Source organism: Adelges cooleyi, unplaced genomic scaffold (assembly GCF_023614345.1).
Source record: "Adelges cooleyi isolate 19-005CV unplaced genomic scaffold, UGA_ACOO_1.1 ACOO_flye_CR_arks_rails_tigmint_CR_PRNA_21, whole genome shotgun sequence".
Lineage (NCBI taxonomy): Eukaryota > Metazoa > Arthropoda > Insecta > Hemiptera > Adelgidae > Adelges > Adelges cooleyi.
The window spans coordinates 8,759,657-8,781,535 of record NW_026095871.1 but is presented as its reverse complement, the minus strand read 5'-3'; the positions used below and the strand labels follow the sequence as shown (position 1 = coordinate 8,781,535).

The following is a 21,879-nucleotide window of genomic DNA, read 5'->3' as shown; positions in this document are numbered from 1 at the left end:
ATTATCGAATTTCCATGGGTATAATAGGCTTAAATGACATTAGACGATGACTTGATATTATACATCATTGATTTTACATTTATTAGTCAATATTTCTAGTTATTTTAGATAGTGTACATTTTTGTATTTTACAAGAATTCTCAAGCCCAGTAATTCTTCTCTAAAATAAATTCACTGTAAATTTTATTAAATTAAATAATTTTACAAATTATAGTATTTAATTCAGTGTAAGCATTGGTAGATAATTATCATTCGTAGGTTGTATTACATTGAACAATGATGATCGCTACACGCTTATCCTTTGTCAAACCACAAGTCCGAACACTAATAGTCCAGTATTGTAATTAACGCTTTAATTGTGGTTAATTAGTAGCCATAAAAGTTGCACGTTTGTATGTGTAGGCATATTCCCGGCGAAATTAACCTAACCGAGACTTTTAACCCTTTGGCTATTCCGACTGTAATCACGAGTAACAACGGTTTTTTTTGTACTGTTCAGACAACTGCTGTGGCCGGTATGAACGTTTCTCGGCGGCCTTGTTCGTTCATGTATAAAATATAATAATAAATTATAAACACAACGCGAGACCTATATAATGGTTGCGCAAAAAGAGGTGAGCGTGTATGGAAATAATTGTAAAATAATAATAAAATAATTTGACGACTATTTGATCAGGATATCCGTGTCAACGCAGCTACTGTGGTGGGTGACATTTGGTCCAAGTACGAGTTTATATGGATATCGTGTGTATGTAATAATAATGTTAATAATTAACCAACGGTTATTGTCAACGACCGAAACCGTAACCGCACCAGTTCATAGTGTGACTTGTAATCGTATTAGGTCTGCTGCATCTAGTGGCGTAAGCGAAAACAACTGTCAAGTATTAAAAGTATTGATCTAGTGAGTGGTTTTTATTTTTTTTTTTCAACTTACTATGCACGTGGTTATTTTTATTATTATCAATGGCTTTTTTTTGCTTATTATTTTGAAACTTTTTATTTTCACGTAATAAACGCAATGTTGCGGACGTCACTCAAGCCGTGCATGAATGGCCCCACGTGACCACAAACGTTTCTAAACTGATCGGTGTCCTATTGAATACCGTATTGTAGTTAAAATGCTTGTATGGGTTGTATGTGAATAAGTAGTTTAACCCTTCACTGGGTTTATCAGACCCGAGCATTTTAACAATTTATAAAATAATAATAAATACAATAATTGTACCCACAACAATAATATTTGGTTAATGGTATATCGAATATACATAATATGTAATAACGTTTTTAGTTATAATACCTAGATTTGAAATTTATTTTACTTAATATTTTCTAAAATTCATAGTATCAGTCAAAATAAAAACTAAAACTGGACGGTATCCGTAAGCGGATAGTGCTAACGTTATGTTAATGAGCCAATAATTGTACATGAGCTACCTATAAGATGTCAAACCTATTGGTACGCTTTTAATATTTTTAACACATCTCAACGTAACATAAATATGTATAACTCTAATTGCTGTTCAAAGTTTACATTCATCGATTAACCTTAATTCGACAAAATATTTTGTTTGTTAGATTTCTTTATGTACATTAATAGAACATTGTTGTTTTCCTATTTTCGATCAATTCAATCTGCTTAATTTAATGTCGGGTAAATGTTCATGCGGGTCGTAGCTGAAAATGAATTATACATGGGGGACCGGGGAAAAGTTAATAAAACAAATCGGTTATTACCCCTGAAATATGTAAAATAATTTCAATACACGCGTACCTACACGTGTTCCTGTAATAGTATACTTTTCGTTGTTATATTTTTGTTCGCAGTTTGTTTATTCAAACGGGTTCAGTGCATATTATATGTTTGCACTGTGCCTATCGCAGGGTAAACGGCGTTAATATGACGGTTGATGTGGGTATGCGACAAATTTACTTACGTGGGAACATAGCGTTTTGAGCATTTCGGAGATCAGAGCTGAGGACAGATAAAACGTGACTTAAAAAAATATATATACTTACCGCATACCTAAAGACTAAAACAACACAAACAGAAGATCTCGCGTCTAGACGTCTGTCAAACCCCTTACAACGTGCGTCTGCTTACCACACGTTTAACACTATTAGATTGCAACTAGGGGGCTTCTCTCTGCCTGGGGTCAATCGATATGTATGTATGTATAATATGTGTGTACGGTGGTGGAGGCGGCATACCGTGCAAGAGCCGCGCAATAATGCGGGACACAGGTCGTCCATATGGTTCTTAAATGTGCCGTTACTCGAACACGTGCAAACGTGTTGTAAAAATAATACAAAAGAAATTAGAACATCATTAAAAAAAAAAATCATACACGTTTCTCACGCAAGTAGTCCGATAAGTTTTTTTGTTCAGAAGTATTATTTTTGAATAGCAATAATAAAAACAAATTTAAACGTCAAGCAATTTTTTTTTATGACAGCGGAGGAGATAAAAAAATTCAAAGAGTGTCAAGCCACCTCAAAAATGAAGATCACGTGTTACTAGTTGTCGAATTCCAATTTAAAGTTTACAATCACGTGAATTGAGAGTCGCATAAAATTAGTCACGCGATAAATAGTTTATTATTTATTTTATTTAAAAAAAGTACATACTTAGAACTCAAATAGTTATTATCGTAGCCTTAAGGCCTTATAGACTATTTGTTTGCGAGATTAGTGGCAGTATCAATTGACTTGAAAATAGGGTTTTATAAATGAGATATATTTTATAGTATTTATATATATTACTCTGAAGTCAAAGTTATAATATGTTTTAGTTGCACTAGTTAATAACTACTATAACGTGATACTTGTTTATCAATTTAAATATAAATTGTTTTAAATAGACGTTGTTTCATTTTTATCTCAAATAAGTTTTGTTCTGTAATAAATCTATGTTATGATTTTATGTTTTTAAGTATGGTTACAATGAAAAATATGAACGTTAAAAAATGCTGACTATAACAATAGAGATACATAATTCATATTTTCAATTATTTCTAAATGTTTTTCTTTTATCTTAGTTGGAAATTAATTTATGATAATGTGTTTTTTGTCATTGCAATAAGCACATACCATTCATTACGCTAAACAAAACGGCTCTTCTCGCGATAGTACGATTCGATATATTATCCATTGACTAAAAGTATTGATTATACTTATATATACTTTCAATAAAATAGGGAAGAAGAAAATAAATACCAACACCTAAAATCTAACATCATAATATCATAATTTTGGGTCCAATTATTTTTGAAAGTAACTCATTAATACATTATACAATTTTAAATGTTATTTGTAAAAAGTCATAAAGCAATTGTTTAAAATTATAAGTTTTACATATTTTATACCATTACTCCAGTCATATACTTTAAGGTTATTACATGTTAAAACCAACAATTTCTACTCGTTTTCTAATTCGGGCCACAAAGTAAAATACAAATAAAATATTACTGCATTAATTGTATACAGTTTTTTTGATAGTAATGGAAATTACAATAACTCCTATTGTAAAAGCCAAAAAATGTAGAACATACTAAAAGGTATTTTAATGGTATATTAATAGTTGATTCATGTTTAACTAATTTATTTATAATATAGTTATTATCACCCAAAATTTGTTTACCGAAGTAATTAAAACACGACTCAAAGATTATTGTACTAATAATAAAAAAAATATTTATTTTATCTCGTTTCACTTCAAATTTTTAAAAGATAAATGAAAAAAAAAACGAGTCCTTCAGTTCCACACAATATTCACAACTATATTAATATGTGATTGTACATCAGCTCGTAAAAACGAAATAACAAATAAGTTTTTAGTAGTTTTTCGCTATTCTCACTAATTTGTTTTTATGCCTACACACAATACCTGTAGTATTACAACTGAGATCTTACAATACGTTATGTACCGTATAAGATAACCATAAAAAATCAGTGTTGTCAATTATATTGTGTGTTTGTTGGGCCACACATAACATAATCACGTTAAAGTTTAAAAATTAAGGCGGTTTTGCAAAATGAAAAATAAAAATATGTATACAAGCTTTGTTGTTGCTTAAAGTCGAAAATAGATTTATACGGGCATGAAACGCGCAGGCTTGACTATTTTTGATTTGGTCCTTCTGGGCGACAAGTCGTCGGATGATGCCAAAACATATAGTTTGTCAGAGACCAACAAAAAACAACGACTATCTTAAAGATAGGCTCACAATGCTATTAAGGAAATATAAATTCCTATGTAAGCAATTGGCCTAAAATTTTAAATCTAAAGTAACATATCTAACCGTGAAACTGTGTATCGTAAACGCCCAATTATATTTGATGCAAAATTACAAAAACGTTTAAGCTTCAAAATATTTTCGTTATTGATTTTGTGAATTTTGATTCAACTTTATTGTATAATCTGAATTTGTTGAATCAAACCAACTATCTCAAATAACGTTCAAGTATTATAGTTTATATTATTTTATAATAATAATTAATAATCACAAACATATTTACAGTAATAACACAAGTATTTCATTTATGTTCCCTAAATATTATTATTCCCTAAATACATTTAATAAGAATTCTATTTTAAAACATCAGACAAACATTATACATATAATATTTTTCACAAAATCTCAAAACCAAAAACAAATTTTAGTGAATTGCGTGCCGTGATTTTTTATTAGCAAATAGCAGCTATTAGGCGGGTGTGAGTATTGAATACAATGTGTATTTTAGTTCTAAAGATGTTCTCAGAAATGGATTCGAGATATCAGCGTGTATCTAACAAATACAATAGTAATAAGTAATAACACATAAAAATATGTAATTGTGCTGACCCAAATTATAATATTAAACGGCTATTAATAATTGACATTTGAGACACATTATTGATAATGTGACTGCGATTGAAAGAGGATAATGCGTTATGTATATGTATGTAAGTAGTCTGTTTGTATATTTGTTTTTTTTTTATTTTCCATTTAAGCTACCGAACCGATTTGATGAAATGTAAACTAAAATAATCTGTAAATTTGTTGAAGTGTTCTTAGCTAGGTTTATTATTATATTGGAATCGTAAGTAAAGATTAGTAAATTCAAAAAAAATTATCTCTGAATCTAAGAAGGTACTTAAGATGACTGGTGTTCTCAATGGCGACGTCTGGTGCAATGACCAAGTCGAGTATGTTTAGCTCTAATGCTGCTGATAACAGTTCACATCCCGGTCGTAAATCTGAACCTTTTTCGACAGGTTATTAGTGAATTTCAACTAAACCGCTTTACCAATTTTGTTTAAATAAAAACTAAAACATTATATTTTTAAACTTTTTGTTTGTTTAATAGTAGGTGTAAAATACAAATGTATTTATTTCCCTCTTCTTGAACAAAAAATTGTTTGAAACCTCTTAATTTTCTTGAAATAAGATATTCGAATATTTAAATCAATGTTGCAGTAGTCAGGGTCCCAAAAATGATTGAGGTAGGTAATAAAATATTAAAAAGTAAGCAAGAGACAAATTTCTAATTTGAACAATAATTTATTATTCAATGTTTCAATACCTTCTTAATTTTGAAGTTACTACTGCAACAATGATTTTTATATTATAATTTTAAAAAAACAAGAGGTTTAAAATTATTTGTTGTTTTTATTTTTTTACAGTGAGAAGGGAGGGAAATCTATGGTTTTTATTGAATATGAAATAAACACAAATTCGAGGCCTATTATAAACGGGTTCCTTATTGACCTTATGTGTTTATCAGAATATTATAATAACATATATACAATATTATATAACATTAGCTATTACATGTAGTCTTTTTGGACCAAGGTAAATATCTCTTTTATTTATTTATGTTGTATTCGTTTTTGCTATATTATGAGTAAATAATTGTATGATTATTTATTAAATTTTGCGCTATATTAAAGTATGAAAAACTAATATAGGCCGAAAGAGAAAAATTTTTTAAATGCATTCATGGGGATTGTCTTTTTATTTTTTTAATTTTATGTTAAAATGTAGAATGAATTTAAATGTTTATACAATGTAATCGTATGATTCTTTGTCGGTAATTAACCGGCCTTCCAAAGTAAGCTCTCACTTTTCACTCCGAAGAAAACAGTGTTATAATTTGTATCACAATTAAAAGTGAAAATGCCATTTTTGTTTGAAAACTACTACAAGGAGAGAGGTTGGATTCATTTAAAAAAATTTTTTTAATAGTTTGCATTTCACTGTTTTTTTTTTACACATAAAATCAGAAAAAATAATATTGTCTTAACATTTGTTTGCAATTTTTAAAACATTTCATGTATTAGTTATAGATATAAATGTATAATATTAAGGAAAAATTATTACTATTTGGCTTTATATATATTTTACTCTCTACCAAAATGAGATATAAAAATATTTTGCTAATATTTAATATATATTTGTGTTGCGAGTTCTAACTACGATAAAAATAAATACAATTTTTCACTCGTTGTTTATATGTGAAACGTTTGTTTTAATTTCTGTATCGTATCCGTAATACAATTTACGTGTTCAAATCATAATTAAAAATGATATATTTTTGAAATAATGAAATTATTTAAAAGAAACCTCCATGTGAATCAGTCCTCAAACCCAAATATTTTCTTTGAACAAAATACATTAAGTATTTTCCAGCGCGAATAAGTCACCTTTTATACAAATTTACAACTCAACATCGAATTTAGTCAATAGCATACAGGAAAACGGTTTATTTCCATGCCTATTTTTGTAAGGATGTAAATATAATCTTGTAGAACAAATAGGGCAATAGACACTTTATGGTCTATAAAAACGAGCTATAAAAAGTATCATTTGCCCAGTAAGTAAATCCAGGTCTGAAAAAATAAATCCACGTTATAGATCAAAAACACGATAAGATGGAAATCACACGCCTTAAGCATTAGCCGAAACGATGGCACAAACTTTAATAGGAATTTACCTTGAAGAGATCACCGAGGACCGTTTTGAAACCGCATGCATGTAATTGGGTTCATAATGTCGGAACTACAGTTCCAGAATATATTTCTATATATAAGTAATAATAATAATATTCAGTTGATTTAATTAAGTAGTGCACACATTTTACTCTACTTAATTAATTGGAAACTGGGATAAATATGAAAAACAGTTAATTTGAAAACGAGATAACTACCGTCTTTCGAAAACAGGATTAGTTCTTATCGAGCTGGTAGGTAAACCAGCTAATCAGCAATCCGGTTTACAGTAATAATTTTTTTTTAAGTCTATAAGAATACGTGTTGTTACTTGTTACATAACGCTAATTAGTATTGTCCACGACTTGCCACTCTGTTTTTCAAAATTACAGACCATTTACTGTGATGTCCATATAATTAAAAGAATAATTAGTCTCTCTTTATCCTTCTATTTATATGTATATACATGTATACTATATCTATAATATTATTGCACAACGTTGTTTCATTGAATGCTCGATTGAGTCGAAAACATTTTGCAAGATGTGATTCCTTTTTATAATCTGCACTGTTATTCGTTCTTTTATATGTGTATCTTAACACAACTACAGTTCATTATTCTGCTTAAGGTTACTCTATAGAAGTGGGATTATTCACCCTTCACACGCACTCATATCACCCGGATATCTTAAAACATCTATATCCACTCAGTCTTCAGTCTACCTCTTATATTTTTAATATTTTTACTCCAACCTCTTATAATCGTTTTATTACCTATTATATTTCCTTTCCATCTTTCAACATGCCTAAGCCTTTATCTTAATCTGTTCTGTCTAATATAGTAATATGTTCTGCTTTAAATCCCAAAATACCACAATTATTCAACATTTTCTGTTTGTCGATACTACCATTTTCATTTAATGATCAATAATCATTCCATACATCATTGCTGGTATCACTAGTTTTATTCAATTTATTTCCATTCTAATAATTGTCATTAGAAGATTTTGGTATTAACCAGTATTATGTTATTGAGTTAAGATAATGGAAGTACATTTTCAAAAACTCATTGCTAATATGATTTTATGACCTTTTAAACTTCATTTTTTTTTAATGATTTAACGATGTTATCTCTGTGGCCTACTTATATTTTACTGATTAAAATACAAGCGCCTATTCAATTGACATTATATATTTTCTAAATTGGATAATAAAAAATAATAATTTAGGTTTTCACACAAGCTAATCGATTTGGTTTGACGAGTCATATACTTTAATTGCAAACCAGGGCATCCTTCAAATGTCGATAAAATTACACTCTTGCAACGAATTACTGTGGTACTTTACAATAATAACGCTAATATAAAGTCCATCATAAATATTCGTTAAATAAATAGACATAAGTGTTATCAGCTATCAAATAAATAACGTCAGAAGGGCGTTCGAGTTTTCAAAAGGTTAATAATTCTAGTCGCGTAAATGTTCGGTCATACTAGAGTTCACTCAAAGGTATTAAAAAACTGATGGATTTTCTATTGTGTAATAATGAGATTGTAGATAGAACAAAATTTACCTATACATAATGAACATTTTATAGTCACAGCTATTAAGTTGTAGCTAATAACAATAAATTATTATAATACACGTTACAATTTCATATCTTTTTATCATCTACCGTTTTCAACATGACCTTATACTACGGAGAATACAAAGTTCAATGGTTTTTAATAATTAACAATGATTTCTAACAAATTATTATTATTATACTATCAAAATTTAACGAGGGGTTTAATTGTGATAGTTCGAGGGGGTACACGGTTGTGAACAAGTCTGAGAACCACTTTGGCGGTTTCGGTTCGGTCAAGTTGCTTCTAATGCTGATATTATTGTTTAATCGGACTTATTACGTTGTTTTTGCAGGAGACAAACCGTACACGGCGCCGGACCACCCGCACCAACAGTCTGGCCGACACGCGACCGACGCCAGACCGGTGAACTTTGCCGCTGCAGCCGGTAGACGTGGAGGTGGAGGAGGTAGCACTCACCATCATCTGCACCAGCAGCCGTACCGAGTCGGGGGAGGTAACTATGGGGTGTCCAACGTGGGCAGCCAGTCAAACTCCACCTCCACCACGACCACCACTTCCACCACCACTGTTACTTTCAACGAAGGTAAATGATTTTTACAATACTTTAAACACCACAAGTAGTTTATTTGTCAACACTAAAGTGCAGTACAAACTCTCCCGAATGTTTATTCATTTTCAAAAATCATCTTATTAAACTTTCTTTTTTTATTTTATATTCTGTCTTACACGCGAATCAATCTTCCAAAACGTCCAAATTCTTTAAATATTATATAAAAACATGTTATAAATAGGTATATCAGTTTGCACTAATCCATCTCATTCTTGGACTTCTCAGTTGTCTTTTCTCCATCACACTATCTCAGTCAAATAGATGTTTAACAATTTATGACACAACATTTCAAATATTTCTAACTTTATTTCTTCTGATATTGACTACATTTTGCATGCGTGTCCACTATCCATATAGAACCACATTGTTCATATAAAATACTTTCAAGTATTTCTTATTTGTATTTTTAATCACACTATTTAACTTTCAAGTCTTTGTAAAATTATTTTCATCGCGAAAACCATTCTTTGGTTTTGCCAGACACAAAGTCTTCTTCTTCTGTTATTCGACGCATTCGTTATTATACTAATATAGAGACGAATCGCACCTGTTTTCCTATACATCTTATGACTTGATTTAATTTTAATGCATCTTACCTGTATTCAATCATATTCCCTGAATTTTTATGTGTTTAAAACATCAAAATCGATAATGTCCACAATAAAGTTTTTAGTCAAATACTATGTGAAGTTATATTATTTATAAGATTAGGTATACTAGGATTGTAAATTGTAATAAGTAGTCTAAGAGTGTTCATAACTCATTATAATTCTAGACTGGTATTTAGTTTGTTAGTCAAACAAAAAAACAAAAATGAAAACGAGATGTTAAAAGTTTACCATCAAATCAATCAATAGGTGGTTAATGAACCGTTAGAATGCAAGGTAATTCTACTAAATATTGGTTTTAATGGGTTCTTTAAGTTTAAAATATGTTATTGTGTAACCGAAAGTATTCATAGTTTTTAAAAATGTAAAGGACGAAATTGGGTGTACACGTTGTACACGCAATGCTTCTAAAATAAAATAAATTACATTCTCTCAACAAACCGATATTTTTAAATTTCGTTTGATTTTAGTTTTTTTTTTAAACCGGTGATAATTTAAAGTGACCCCACCTTAGTCCCTCGCCGGTGGTAATTGGTCCAAATCCAAAATTATACATAGAGAAAAATGTTTGGCGACTCCATGATCTCCAAAGTAAAAGTTAACTAATTCTAGAAAATAATAAAAAGCTTTAAATTGTTTTTTGAGAAGTTCATTTCATTACAAAATATAGTTATGATATATTTTGTATAGATGATAAATCAAAAAGTTAGTAAATATTGTGCAAATGGTAAGATTAAAATGATTACTGTTGGCAAGTTTGTTAACATTATATAGTAATAATTCACAATGTTATGGGCCTCCCGACAACAAGTCTTCACTGCAACTGAGCAACTAAATGATTTATGAATATCTAAGTCGTACATTTTTTTATTGGCGTCGAGTGATAGTTGTATTATAATGTTTCGAAAAAAGCAAACTTTTTGTAATGAACAGGTTATTTCCGTACCTATGGTCTATCTTTCTGCGTCCGTTAAGGTTGAAACGAGTTTGACTGAATATTTCGTTTTATATTTTTAAATGTCGACCAGTGCACGTGTAAATGAGTTATTTTGAGACTGTACTGAAACTAAATAGCGTCCAGGAACGCCATAATGAATTAAGTACATTTGTCATGCTGCAGACATATCTTTGAGGTTTTTTACTGTTGTAGGCTTTTGTTTTTTTTTTTAATGTCGGTTGACTTCGTCGGACGCGTAAAAGTTTATTAGAAATAATACTAACATTTTATGGATCTTAAAGGCCACGAAATCGAATTAATTTAAACGCGTCTGCCGCTGGAAGCACGAGTCCTTGATTAATAATTGTGTTCTGTTGACAGTTTGATAGAAATATAATGACATATTCGACATAGAAATTAGAAATTACAAAATGACAACCTGTTTATCTTAATTCGTACTATTTGATTATTAGTTTATTAATTAAATTTAATAACATAATATTAGTAATATTTAAATATTTATGAAGTATGATTTTATTGTTTATGGAAAATATTAATAAAATAATGGAGCGGTATTTGATATTTTTTAGTAAAGAAAGGTTATGCTCTCAAAAAAAAAAAAGTAATTCAATTTATTTTTCTATAATTTATAAAAATGTCGTTTTGACGTTAAGTCACCGTACGTTTGATATTGAAAACGTTTTCTTAAATTTTTATTTTTATTTATATTCTAAAACGCTTTTTATTTGAAAAATTAAGTACCCACTATCGTCTCACTAGTGGCCCGCGTGACGCGATACATCGACGGACGCTTAATCCGTTCGTACTTAACGCACCCGCATCGAGTGCAATCCGATATTAAAAGCCCTAAATCATCAACCCTTTCTGTGGAAACCTTAGGAATACATGGGTGTGTTATTGTTTTCCCAACACATTAAACTGTTCGTCTAATGATAAACGATCGTTTCAAATAACAATTGGAGACCTGCAAGCGGAAGATACAAAAGGAGTAACTGAAATTTCCACTCTGGCACTTTGATATAAAATCGTGTAAACTCATAACCATAAGCGTAAGTGTCTTGTAAACAACAATTTTGGTAATAATACAAGGGAAGCTTAAACATACATTTTTAAAACTTGAAACTCGTTGGGGATGTAGATGTCGATAAAAATGCTATAAACTTTTTTCCCTTTTCAATAATTAAAAAAAATAATAGTAATCATTAGTATGAATAATATGTGAGGGGGAAAAATAAAGTTTAACGATTTATTATCATTTCACACGCGGAAAATAAGCTGTCTCTAGCACTAAGTAAAATTTATACGTATTATTTGTTATTTAACACATAAGTACATTTTACATTTTTTGGGAAACCGACTGCCAAATTATAATAAAATAAACAAAATATAGTTGTTTCATAAACTAATAATACTACTACATATCAATGTGCTGCGTTTATAAGAAAAAAATCGATATGGCCAAAATTGATTAAAACCACTTTTTTTTTAAATATTGCAATTCTAACTCCTTAAAAACTGTTTTCAATCCCCTAAAAAAATATATATGAAGGGCACAGGGGAAAAACGGCAGTAGTCACATTATGCATTTTTTTTTTCAAATAGTTTGTTTCAATGAATACATTTATTATTAGAATAGCATTTAATGTGATTTTTTTTTGTTCTTATGTAAGAGGGAGAGGAGTTCACGAACTTTTTTTTTGCTATAATCTAAAATTTTCATAATGTGACAACTACCGTTTTTCCCCTGTGCCCTTCATATATATATATATAGATCCACAAATCAAGACAATTTTACTTTAATTGAATATTTATTATTATAATATAAATGGCTGAATGTGATCTTTGCGACAAAACGTGTTTCAAAGTATGTCAAGTATATAATATATTTAGATTAGAAAATAATTTTCATTAGATTTGATTTTATCGGTAATAAATTGGAAAATTTTACTCGTATATGGAATACACTTATCGATAACAGGAATACATGTTGTTTATACCTAACTGAAAAGCAGAAGTAGACAAGCAGATTGCATGTAATTTGGATTGGCAATAATGGAAGAAAAAATAACTCAGTTGTCCTTCTTTTAACATTTTATTAATTCCCTTGCTAATGGTGAATTGGATTAAATGATAGACGCAAAAAGTAATCTGTTCGTATTTATTTGTTTCTGGCTAGATGAAAAAATCAACTTACAATAAACTACACATATTCTGACTGGGTTTAGTCCTTCGAATTAAGTAGATACTAAAATATTTTACTGTGGTCATGTGGGCTACTTTATTTGAACCTTTAAAACAGATTTATTTTAATTTAGGAAGGACTTTACTATACCTATAGAAAATTTGTTTTGAAAAAAAAACTTATTATTATTTTTCCCTTAGCTTATACACACCAGTGGCATAACAAACGGCATATATCATATAAAACAACGAGTACAAGTGTTTGATCAGTGTTGGTGTCAGTAAACCAAACTATTATTATACTTGGTATATATCATATAAATGTCTAGTCTGTGCAATAATAATTATAAGTGTTGCCTAACCGTAGACCGAAACAGATAATGGCTATATTAGCGCAGTAAGGTCGACACTGAGAAAATATATTATCTACATTTAATTTAATGATATAATATTATTCGTTAAAGTAGTCTAATGATGACAGGCAACGATTATAAACCTACTATGGATAATAAAATACTATAGTAGTGTGCACCGTTTTAATAAGAAAAAAACAATTTAACGACTTCCAGCTACTGCTTATAATATTGTAAACAACCGTTGAGTTAATTATGGACATTTTAATTGGGAGTTTGGGTCTCATGGTCAAAAACTTAACCGTTTAGTAATCAATCAAATTGGAAGAAAAACTAAATGAGGCGCTTAGAAGTCAAGGGACATAACTTACATTAGTTTTATGGTTATTTACACCCCTATTGGCTGTTGAGTTCCTCGAATAATATGTACTCTGTGTGAGTGTGTGTGTGTGTAGTACTGTTTAAATACAATATTTGTATTATAAATACTGTGTTTTTAAACTAGTAGAATTATACGGTAAACGGATGATGGTAATAAATATTAAATTAGACATCATTTATAGCGAACGCCGAACGTGTTGGGATGTTCTCGCACAACAGCCGCTAGCCGTGTTGAGTATTTTGAATCAACATCATATTGCTTCAGATGCGTATTATTATAATTTCAAATATTAATAATAGTATAATATTAGAGTTCTCGTTCTGAGTAACACTTATATTATCGTATAATGGGTTCTACGTTTCGGTTTAACAATCTGCTGGGCCGGGTTTCGAAAATTTCGTTCAAGGTCGAATCTTATTAAAGTTTAACGACGGTAAAATCGATATTCAGCTGCGCTTACTAAGTAATCACAAATTAAGAGCACGTGATCGATTCGCGAGTACAATAATAATATAATAACAACCACACTCAAATATCAAAGAAATTATTGGAATTACTATTATTTTTTTTTTTTTTTACAACCGTTATTAATACTACTTTGAACACATTTTTGCTCTCCTGCGGGCGATTAAACGATGGTGCCATAATACATCATAGCTGTCATTGGGTTTTAATTTTGGCTGTTATTATGAAAAACAACAAAACGTTATAATTTTACAAATAAATGTAATAATTTAATATTAAAATAAAACGAAACCCTCAACCAGCTATAATATGTTGAAGCGGGAGAATAATAATTAAATATGAATGCGTTTAATGAGTTGATTGATTAATATCATGTTTACGCTGAAAGATTAATTAGTAAAACCGTTTAATGATAACAGTTATCATTTTTGTTACGAGTCCCTATAATAATACCACAATTTGAGCATTGTTTGTGCAACAATTATGTGTTTGCGAATTGTATGAAATATTTATAAGTATGCTTAAATTATTGTCTTCCTCTATGGCTGTTTTTTTAAACTAAAAAATAAAAAATCGGCAAACAACATAAAATACATAAAAAAACCTTTTTACCAAGTTGTGTAATTTCGCAGAAAACGATGAGAAAGTTGTAAAAACAATTACAATAATAGCCCCGTACTCGATGAACGCATAGAAAAAAACTATAGATTTTTGTATTAGTAATGAAAAAAAAAATTTAATTCTTACCTATTCAAACAATAATTACGATATGGTACCTCTGTTTATACCCATACGAGTAGTAGGTACATTTATAAATGTGCCCATTCGTTAAATGGTGTAAAACGTTTACTTGTGTTCTTTTCTCAGATGGTGTTCCGACGGTTTCGAATTCTCTAGGCTACAGAGACTTCAGTAGACAATTTTACGATGCATGGACAACAAACGAATTGACATTTACAGAGCAATAAATTGGGGTGGTTCTAAGTGTCTCGGCACACGCAATAATAGCTGTACATTTTCCTTGTACAAAACGTACCGTGCACGTGTCGGGGTTTTATTTATTTTTTATTTAAATAAACAAACATTTGTTCATGGTAAAGTAACATAGTAGTTGTCATAATAATATTATTCGATGGGAGTTTTTGAAAGGATTTTTTTTTCCAAACAATTATAGCGTTGACTTTGCCTTGATATTTTTGTTTTCTAAGCTAAATTCGGCATAAACCGCCAAACCGCAGTAGTCGATGCCAACATTTTAACCGTTTGACCGTTAAAAAATGCTTAAGCTGTCCGCGCCCCGTTTTACGAATTATATATCCTCTGTTTCTATTTTATTATTATCGTACGCCATGCAAATCCAAGCACGTTCGCGTTTATCCTCACTGTTATCCTTAACGTCAAACACACTTTAACGATTTTTTTTTTTGGTGTAAATTATCATTAGACGAACAGATAAAATTGCACAAATTGCAAATTTAAATCCAGAACGAATCGACTCGCCTTTTTTGTCATACACTCGAGAGTTCTGCAGCATCCGATAAACGGATCTTAAATAATCTGATAATAGTTTTACGTCTAGGACTTAATACGATTGTGGTGTCAGATAAGGTTTATACGTTCACGAATTCCATGCGTTAAAACGATATTCGGTTAAATTTAAGCATCGTACCTACTACTTGTATATTATTTTAGTACTGCGCGATTATTTTTTTGCTGAATAGTAGATTTTTTTAAAGGAAAATCCATTATAATCGATTAACTGATTAACAAACGGTTGCACGGTTATTCGATGATTATTTATTCGTTAAAAATAATCGATTATAATAATTAATTATTATTTTATATAATCGCACAGTCGTAATCGTACCGTTGAGAATTGATGTCCAAGGGAGAGTAGCCTTGAGACGGTTACAATTATCTCACATATTTATAAAATAGAACAAGTGCGCACTGTACAATACAATCTGACCAGTTTAAAGTCGATGCCCTTAGTGTTTGTACGTTTTCCCAATAGGTTTTCGTCATCGGAATGATTTTCGTGACTTACACGACTTGGCTTTTATGTATAAAGTTTTTTCCCCTATGCGGGCATACTGCGATGGTGCAACGTTCCGGGAGCACTTTAGGACAATGACCTGACTGGCCTTTTTATCGATTCCACGGCTGTTCTTCGTGCATTAAACTCTATGTGTATTGCTAAATCCATTTAATCGATCCTCGTACTTATAACGAGTGACTTCCTTGTGAGGTTTAGTGTTCACAACAAGAAAACAAGCACCTCAATAAACGATAATCGTCAAAAGCGTCCATCTATATCGTACATGATCCTACATAAGTCACACTGATGTCTTGTCGACAAAACTAAGCTTGGAGTTTTTATTTAACAAAACTGTCTACTCTCGACAAAAAAAAAAATCATAATTCGTTAAAAACGAAAACACGGCCAATGTGGACGAGTCTGCTATACTATTGATGTGCTAACGTAAAGTGAAAACGTTTTAAGTCAATAAGTGGAATTTATTAATATAAAAATAATACATTTTTTTTAGGAACGAACGTCGATGCAAAAACAAACATTTCATTTTATTTAATGTTATACTGAAATATAACAGTCGACGATAACAATTTTTTTTTTGGCCTTGGTCTCATTAATTGATTAAATTGACTTTTGTATTATTTACTTGCGCGCGTGTATTTCTGTTGAACCGACGTTGTTTTGATAATATTTTTACTAATTAAAACTCACCTTAGCCAGAGTACTTTGTCTATAAAAAAAAAAAACGACATTATAGCTTGTATTGTTACCCACGGCAACGAATAATTTTGTTTTCAAAACGAAGTCAGTTTATTAACCTCGGCGCTCGCTATTGATAAAACGCATTTCGGCTGTACAGTTTGTTCGTGGTAGGAACTTTGACTTTTGATACAACATGATAGGTGTATACTATTATGTATTCTTTTTTTTCTGGCACGTCAACAGAGATTTTTTATTGCGTTAGATGGTCCCCGAGTGTTACTAAAGTCTGCCAAATGCTTGTTAAGAACGTCTATCAAAACCGCATCGTGTTCTATCGCAGTGTTCCGGTTGAAAATTCGGCATGAAATCAAGAAAATAGTTTTTTTTATTTTTTTCTGCTATTTTCCGACAAGTAAACAAAAATAAAATGTGTACTATAACGGTTTAATATCATTCATACCTCCCGTGCAAGCATTTCGTTTAGAATTACTATAGCCCTTAAGTTGGCGTGTACACAAAAATATTTTTTCTTATTAATGCCGGCTAAATAAATCGCTTTTACTACTACTTTTACACAACACTACCGTGATTTATGGTTTACAACGGTGTGAACCGTAAAAAACTGTTAATAATATTTTTATTTTTTGATTACACACAAACTATAATAAAACATGCATTAATTTTTGTATCCAATAGTTGGTAATGGTTGTTTGTACTTAACCGACGATACAAATTATTCTAATACTTGCTCAACGTTCTGAGATGATAGATTTAATAAATTATTTAACCTCTCCAGTAACCTACCTACATGTTTCATTTTAATTGACAAAAAAAAAATATTGAAACGGCATTGGTTGTACTTGTAATCAATATTATTAGATTTTGTTGGTAAATAAAATTCAATTATTATTTCATATCATTTCATCATAAACTTAAATTTCGTGTGGTAGGAGCCTTGAATATAAGTTGCACGGTGCCCGTAGGTTTTTGGTTGGTCAACACAATTTCCGTACAGATTTGCTTTTGACACAAAATAATAGAAATGCGTTTTCGCATTTTTTCATTTCCCCAGAGAAATACCGGCAATGACGTTAGACACACCGTGCGCCGGTAAGATGTGAGCACTGTCTTGGACCATGAATATACGTTTAATATGTCTATGATACTAAATAATAAAAATTCAAATTCGAGTTGTACTAACTGTAGAGTTAACTTTAGAGTTCCACCATCTCACAAGTCAGGAAGTCACATTCTTAATATAAAAAGACATATTATATTTTCAAATGAATGTTATAATAAAATAAAATGAGGTATCAAACTCGGGACGGTATGAGAACTAAGTGAAACCATATTATGTAATACAATTAAAACTATACTACTATACTACTATACTAGAATTTTCGATTGTGTGTTTATATTACAACCACGTGTAACCAGCGCCGTATATTATAATAATTGACCAATTATTATTTGTTACAGAAGAGTACACGAAGATTACGACGCCTAGACAGGACGTTTTGTTCAAAAAAGGTTATCTTGGAAGACGCAAAAATGCTTCGGTGCCGGTCATTAATGAGGTTGCGAACGAGAATGAAGGTCAGTGCTGAAAATCTATAAATGTTTAATCATTTTACAGTAATTAATTGTTACAATTTGGCATTTAGATGTTCTAAACGCAGACGCCATCGGTCAGGGGGAAGAAATGTGTCCGTCCGACGAGTATGTTGACCCCTCTGCAATGTACATCATTAACGGTAAGTTTCTTATCGAAATATAAAAACGTACCAAATCACTTCCACTTGAATACATTTTCTGATATAATGCCGTGTATTCAAATGCAACGTCAAACATACTAAAATGTTATATTATGTTAATAACAATAAATATATAAGCAAAACCGTCAGTGCCCATTTATAACATTCTACCAATGTTGGCTACATTCACAATTCATTATATTGAGAAAGTGGGAAAAGATGTTATTAATGGCTTAGAATTTTTTGGTCGTTACGACCGGCTTGCTTCAAAGGCCTGTCGTCAATTAACTTGAAAAATCAGTTGATTAACCTCGTGGATCCTCAGCCGGTCTATGGGAACCGACTACATTATGCGCCGAAACATGTGTTCCTACCCACGAATTGATACAAACAGTGAAACAGTCAAGAGATTAATTTTTCTTCTTGAAAAAATACCGAGAAAAGTCTTTCGTTTTTTAAAAATGTTTATTATGCTGATGCATTAAAAAAATTACCTCCAAGACTGCCCGCAGTTGTTTGATCGATACTTGATAATATTTTAAAAAATTTTAATTTTATACATCTTGTAGGTGGCGGATATGAAGTTTACGACCCGTATACTGGAAACGTTACCGTGGTTATGGGCCCAGCGCCGGGTCATTACCCACCAGCCGGTCATCCAATGATGGCTACCATGCCGTACCAACCAATGCCAATCCAACCTGTCGAATGGTTTAACCCGGCCAACATACAACCACACCTTGGTAATGAACCGTGGACTCCTGGCGTTTACCAATCCCATAGACACAATAAAAAGCACGCATCTGCAGATGCACAGCAAGTGAGTAATGATAATTTTGGTTTTCAAGTATTGCTCGGATTTTACCTACTTGATTGTAGGTATTAGTGTATTGTAAAATATGATTCACATTCACTAACAGAGAGTCGATTTCCACGCTGCTTGTATACTTTGCAAAAGTATCTACAATTGATAAGCCATTCTGAACGAAGCGTGTATCGTAAAGCACGGTTTTTGATCAGCGATTGGGATAACTTAGAAAATTAAAAATTCAGAAAATTGTTTTTCATCGTGTAATATTTCGCCGATCAAAGACTACGGACACTTTTTGTACAGTAGAATTAGGGCTAAAAGTTTAAAATAGCACAACTGTGGTTAAGAGCATACTGCTATTTTTTGTAATCTCTAAATCCATTCAAAACCACGATCAGCTACATAGATATAGTTAATTCGAAATAATTTAAACAGCTAATTCTCACAAAAATAATTGATATGTTATAGAACTGCAGTGCTCAGAGCTCGGAGGAGGGTAGTAGTGTCCACGAACTCGGTTCCGACGATCAACAACACGCATTGTATCAACCGGCCCAACCATATGTCTACCCGGGATATATGTTTGGTGCACCTTTGTACAACTATAACGGTAAGCAATTAATAAAGGTACTATTATAGGTATGAATTATACTATGATTGATTGACTGTGAATATGTAATTCAGTCGAATGACAGCGACGGGTGCATTCAAACCACTCGTTTGGGCTAATCATAATACATAAAATCTTAAGTTTTCAAAATACTTTCAATTAGGTTGTAGGTAATTAGGTTAGTGGTAGCGATTATATAATAATGATATATTAATACTAAAGTTATATTCTTTGGCAATGAACCACGACGGACGTTATGCGATAAAGATTTAATCCGCGGACAACTGCCACGTCGGCAAACATGATGACAGAGATGATAAGTGCCGACGATGATCTGGTCTTGACGTTCATAGTTCGTGTCCATAAATTCTAATTGCAATCACCGTGTACAGGGGATTGCCAAACATTCCGTGTGTTTAATTTAACTTTGGCTCGGATGACCAGACGACATTTCTGTAGTGCTTGACTGTATCTCAGCACAATTAGCGTTCACCGTGGTGTAAATCAATAACACAAAAATCGCTTGTCAAAACTGGATCCACGTAGAATATGTAACTTCACAAGCCTTTCCTTACGTCCGGTTTCTACGCGAGCCGTTTGCCAGGTATTCCGTTCCGGTCTACCGTTGGGCTCGAGTAAATATTTTTGGATTTTAAAAACATACCTATACAACGTGACGCATTTTCCGTCACCTCGTGCACCGTGGATACGGGCCAAAAGACATATTTTCAATCACTATTTTTGTAACTCTTGTTTCCCGTCGCGCCGGTCAATAAGTCAGCGTACGACTTGACGTGCTGGCTTAACGTTGGTGTTGTAAAAGGGAAAAAATAATTGACTAGCCCAAAACACCCTTTCAGTCATCCAAACGACCTTCTGACACGAGACGTTTAACGTTATATAATGCAGATGCGAAACCGTGAAATATCGTATAGGGTACACGACATTGAGCTGTCCCCTCAAACAATGTTAAATAAATGGACTTGTCCGGTAGAATGGGTTCAATAAAGTGTTTAATTATTGCATTAACGTGGGGCACGTGGCTTCCTCCTCGTTTAACTATATAAACATTGATGGATTATAAAACGGGATAATGGCGTTAAAACAAAATTTTCCGAGCATACGTTAAATTTATAATATTATTTGTATTAGTTTAAACTTTAATTACACTTATTATATAAACTGTTTGAAAATAATCGACAAAGTTGGAATCTCGGTAATTCGTGATCCAATTTCCTTAACAAAAAAAAAATGTTTCCTTACATAATCGGAGTTATTTTATACAAACATTAGACAATTGACATTAGTCCCTTTAAACTGTGTTATATTCATCAAGATTTCTGTGAATTATCTTCCAGCGTGTATCGTCTGTTGCTAACAATCATTATAACATCTGGTTATAAATTATTTCGACGAACAAGATTAGTATTAATATGCAGGATATACATGTGTTTACGCTATACACCAAGCTTTTAGCTTACACAAATGATACTAAATAAACGGTTATTTGAGCTACAATATAAAACTTAATATATATATTTTTAGGTATGAGTATCCAAATGCCACTGCCTCAATCTCCTCCTTCACCGTCGATAAGCTGCGATTACACTAATAGTAAACGACGCAAGAAGAAGAAACGCAGAAAGCGAGGAGGCGTAAGTTAACTTATTTTTTTAGTTCGGTGTGGTATGACGCTATGTGTTTCTAAATTTGAAGTGCAGGTGCTAGTTTTTCATTGTAATGTGCCTATGGTATATATAAAACGGAATGCCGGCGCAAGTATTCGTCTGATCTTTAAGTATAGTTAGTTTCCATAAATGATCACCCGTAACCAACAAAGGTGATAAGAGT

General features: G+C 31.4%; 1 protein-coding gene across 1 annotated transcript in view; it reads left to right on the top strand.

Annotated features, from left to right (window-relative positions):
• LOC126834085 (uncharacterized) overlaps positions 1-21,879 on the top strand; it is a 36,754-nt gene that overhangs the window by 10,033 nt on the left and 4,842 nt on the right. Inside the window, exons 2-7 of the mRNA XM_050565741.1 lie at positions 8,891-9,142; positions 18,333-18,449; positions 18,518-18,607; positions 19,177-19,427; positions 19,887-20,028; positions 21,574-21,683. Coding sequence (XP_050421698.1) covers positions 8,891-9,142; positions 18,333-18,449; positions 18,518-18,607; positions 19,177-19,427; positions 19,887-20,028; positions 21,574-21,683 — 962 coding nt within the window. The remainder of the gene's footprint in view (positions 1-8,890; positions 9,143-18,332; positions 18,450-18,517; positions 18,608-19,176; positions 19,428-19,886; positions 20,029-21,573; positions 21,684-21,879) is intronic.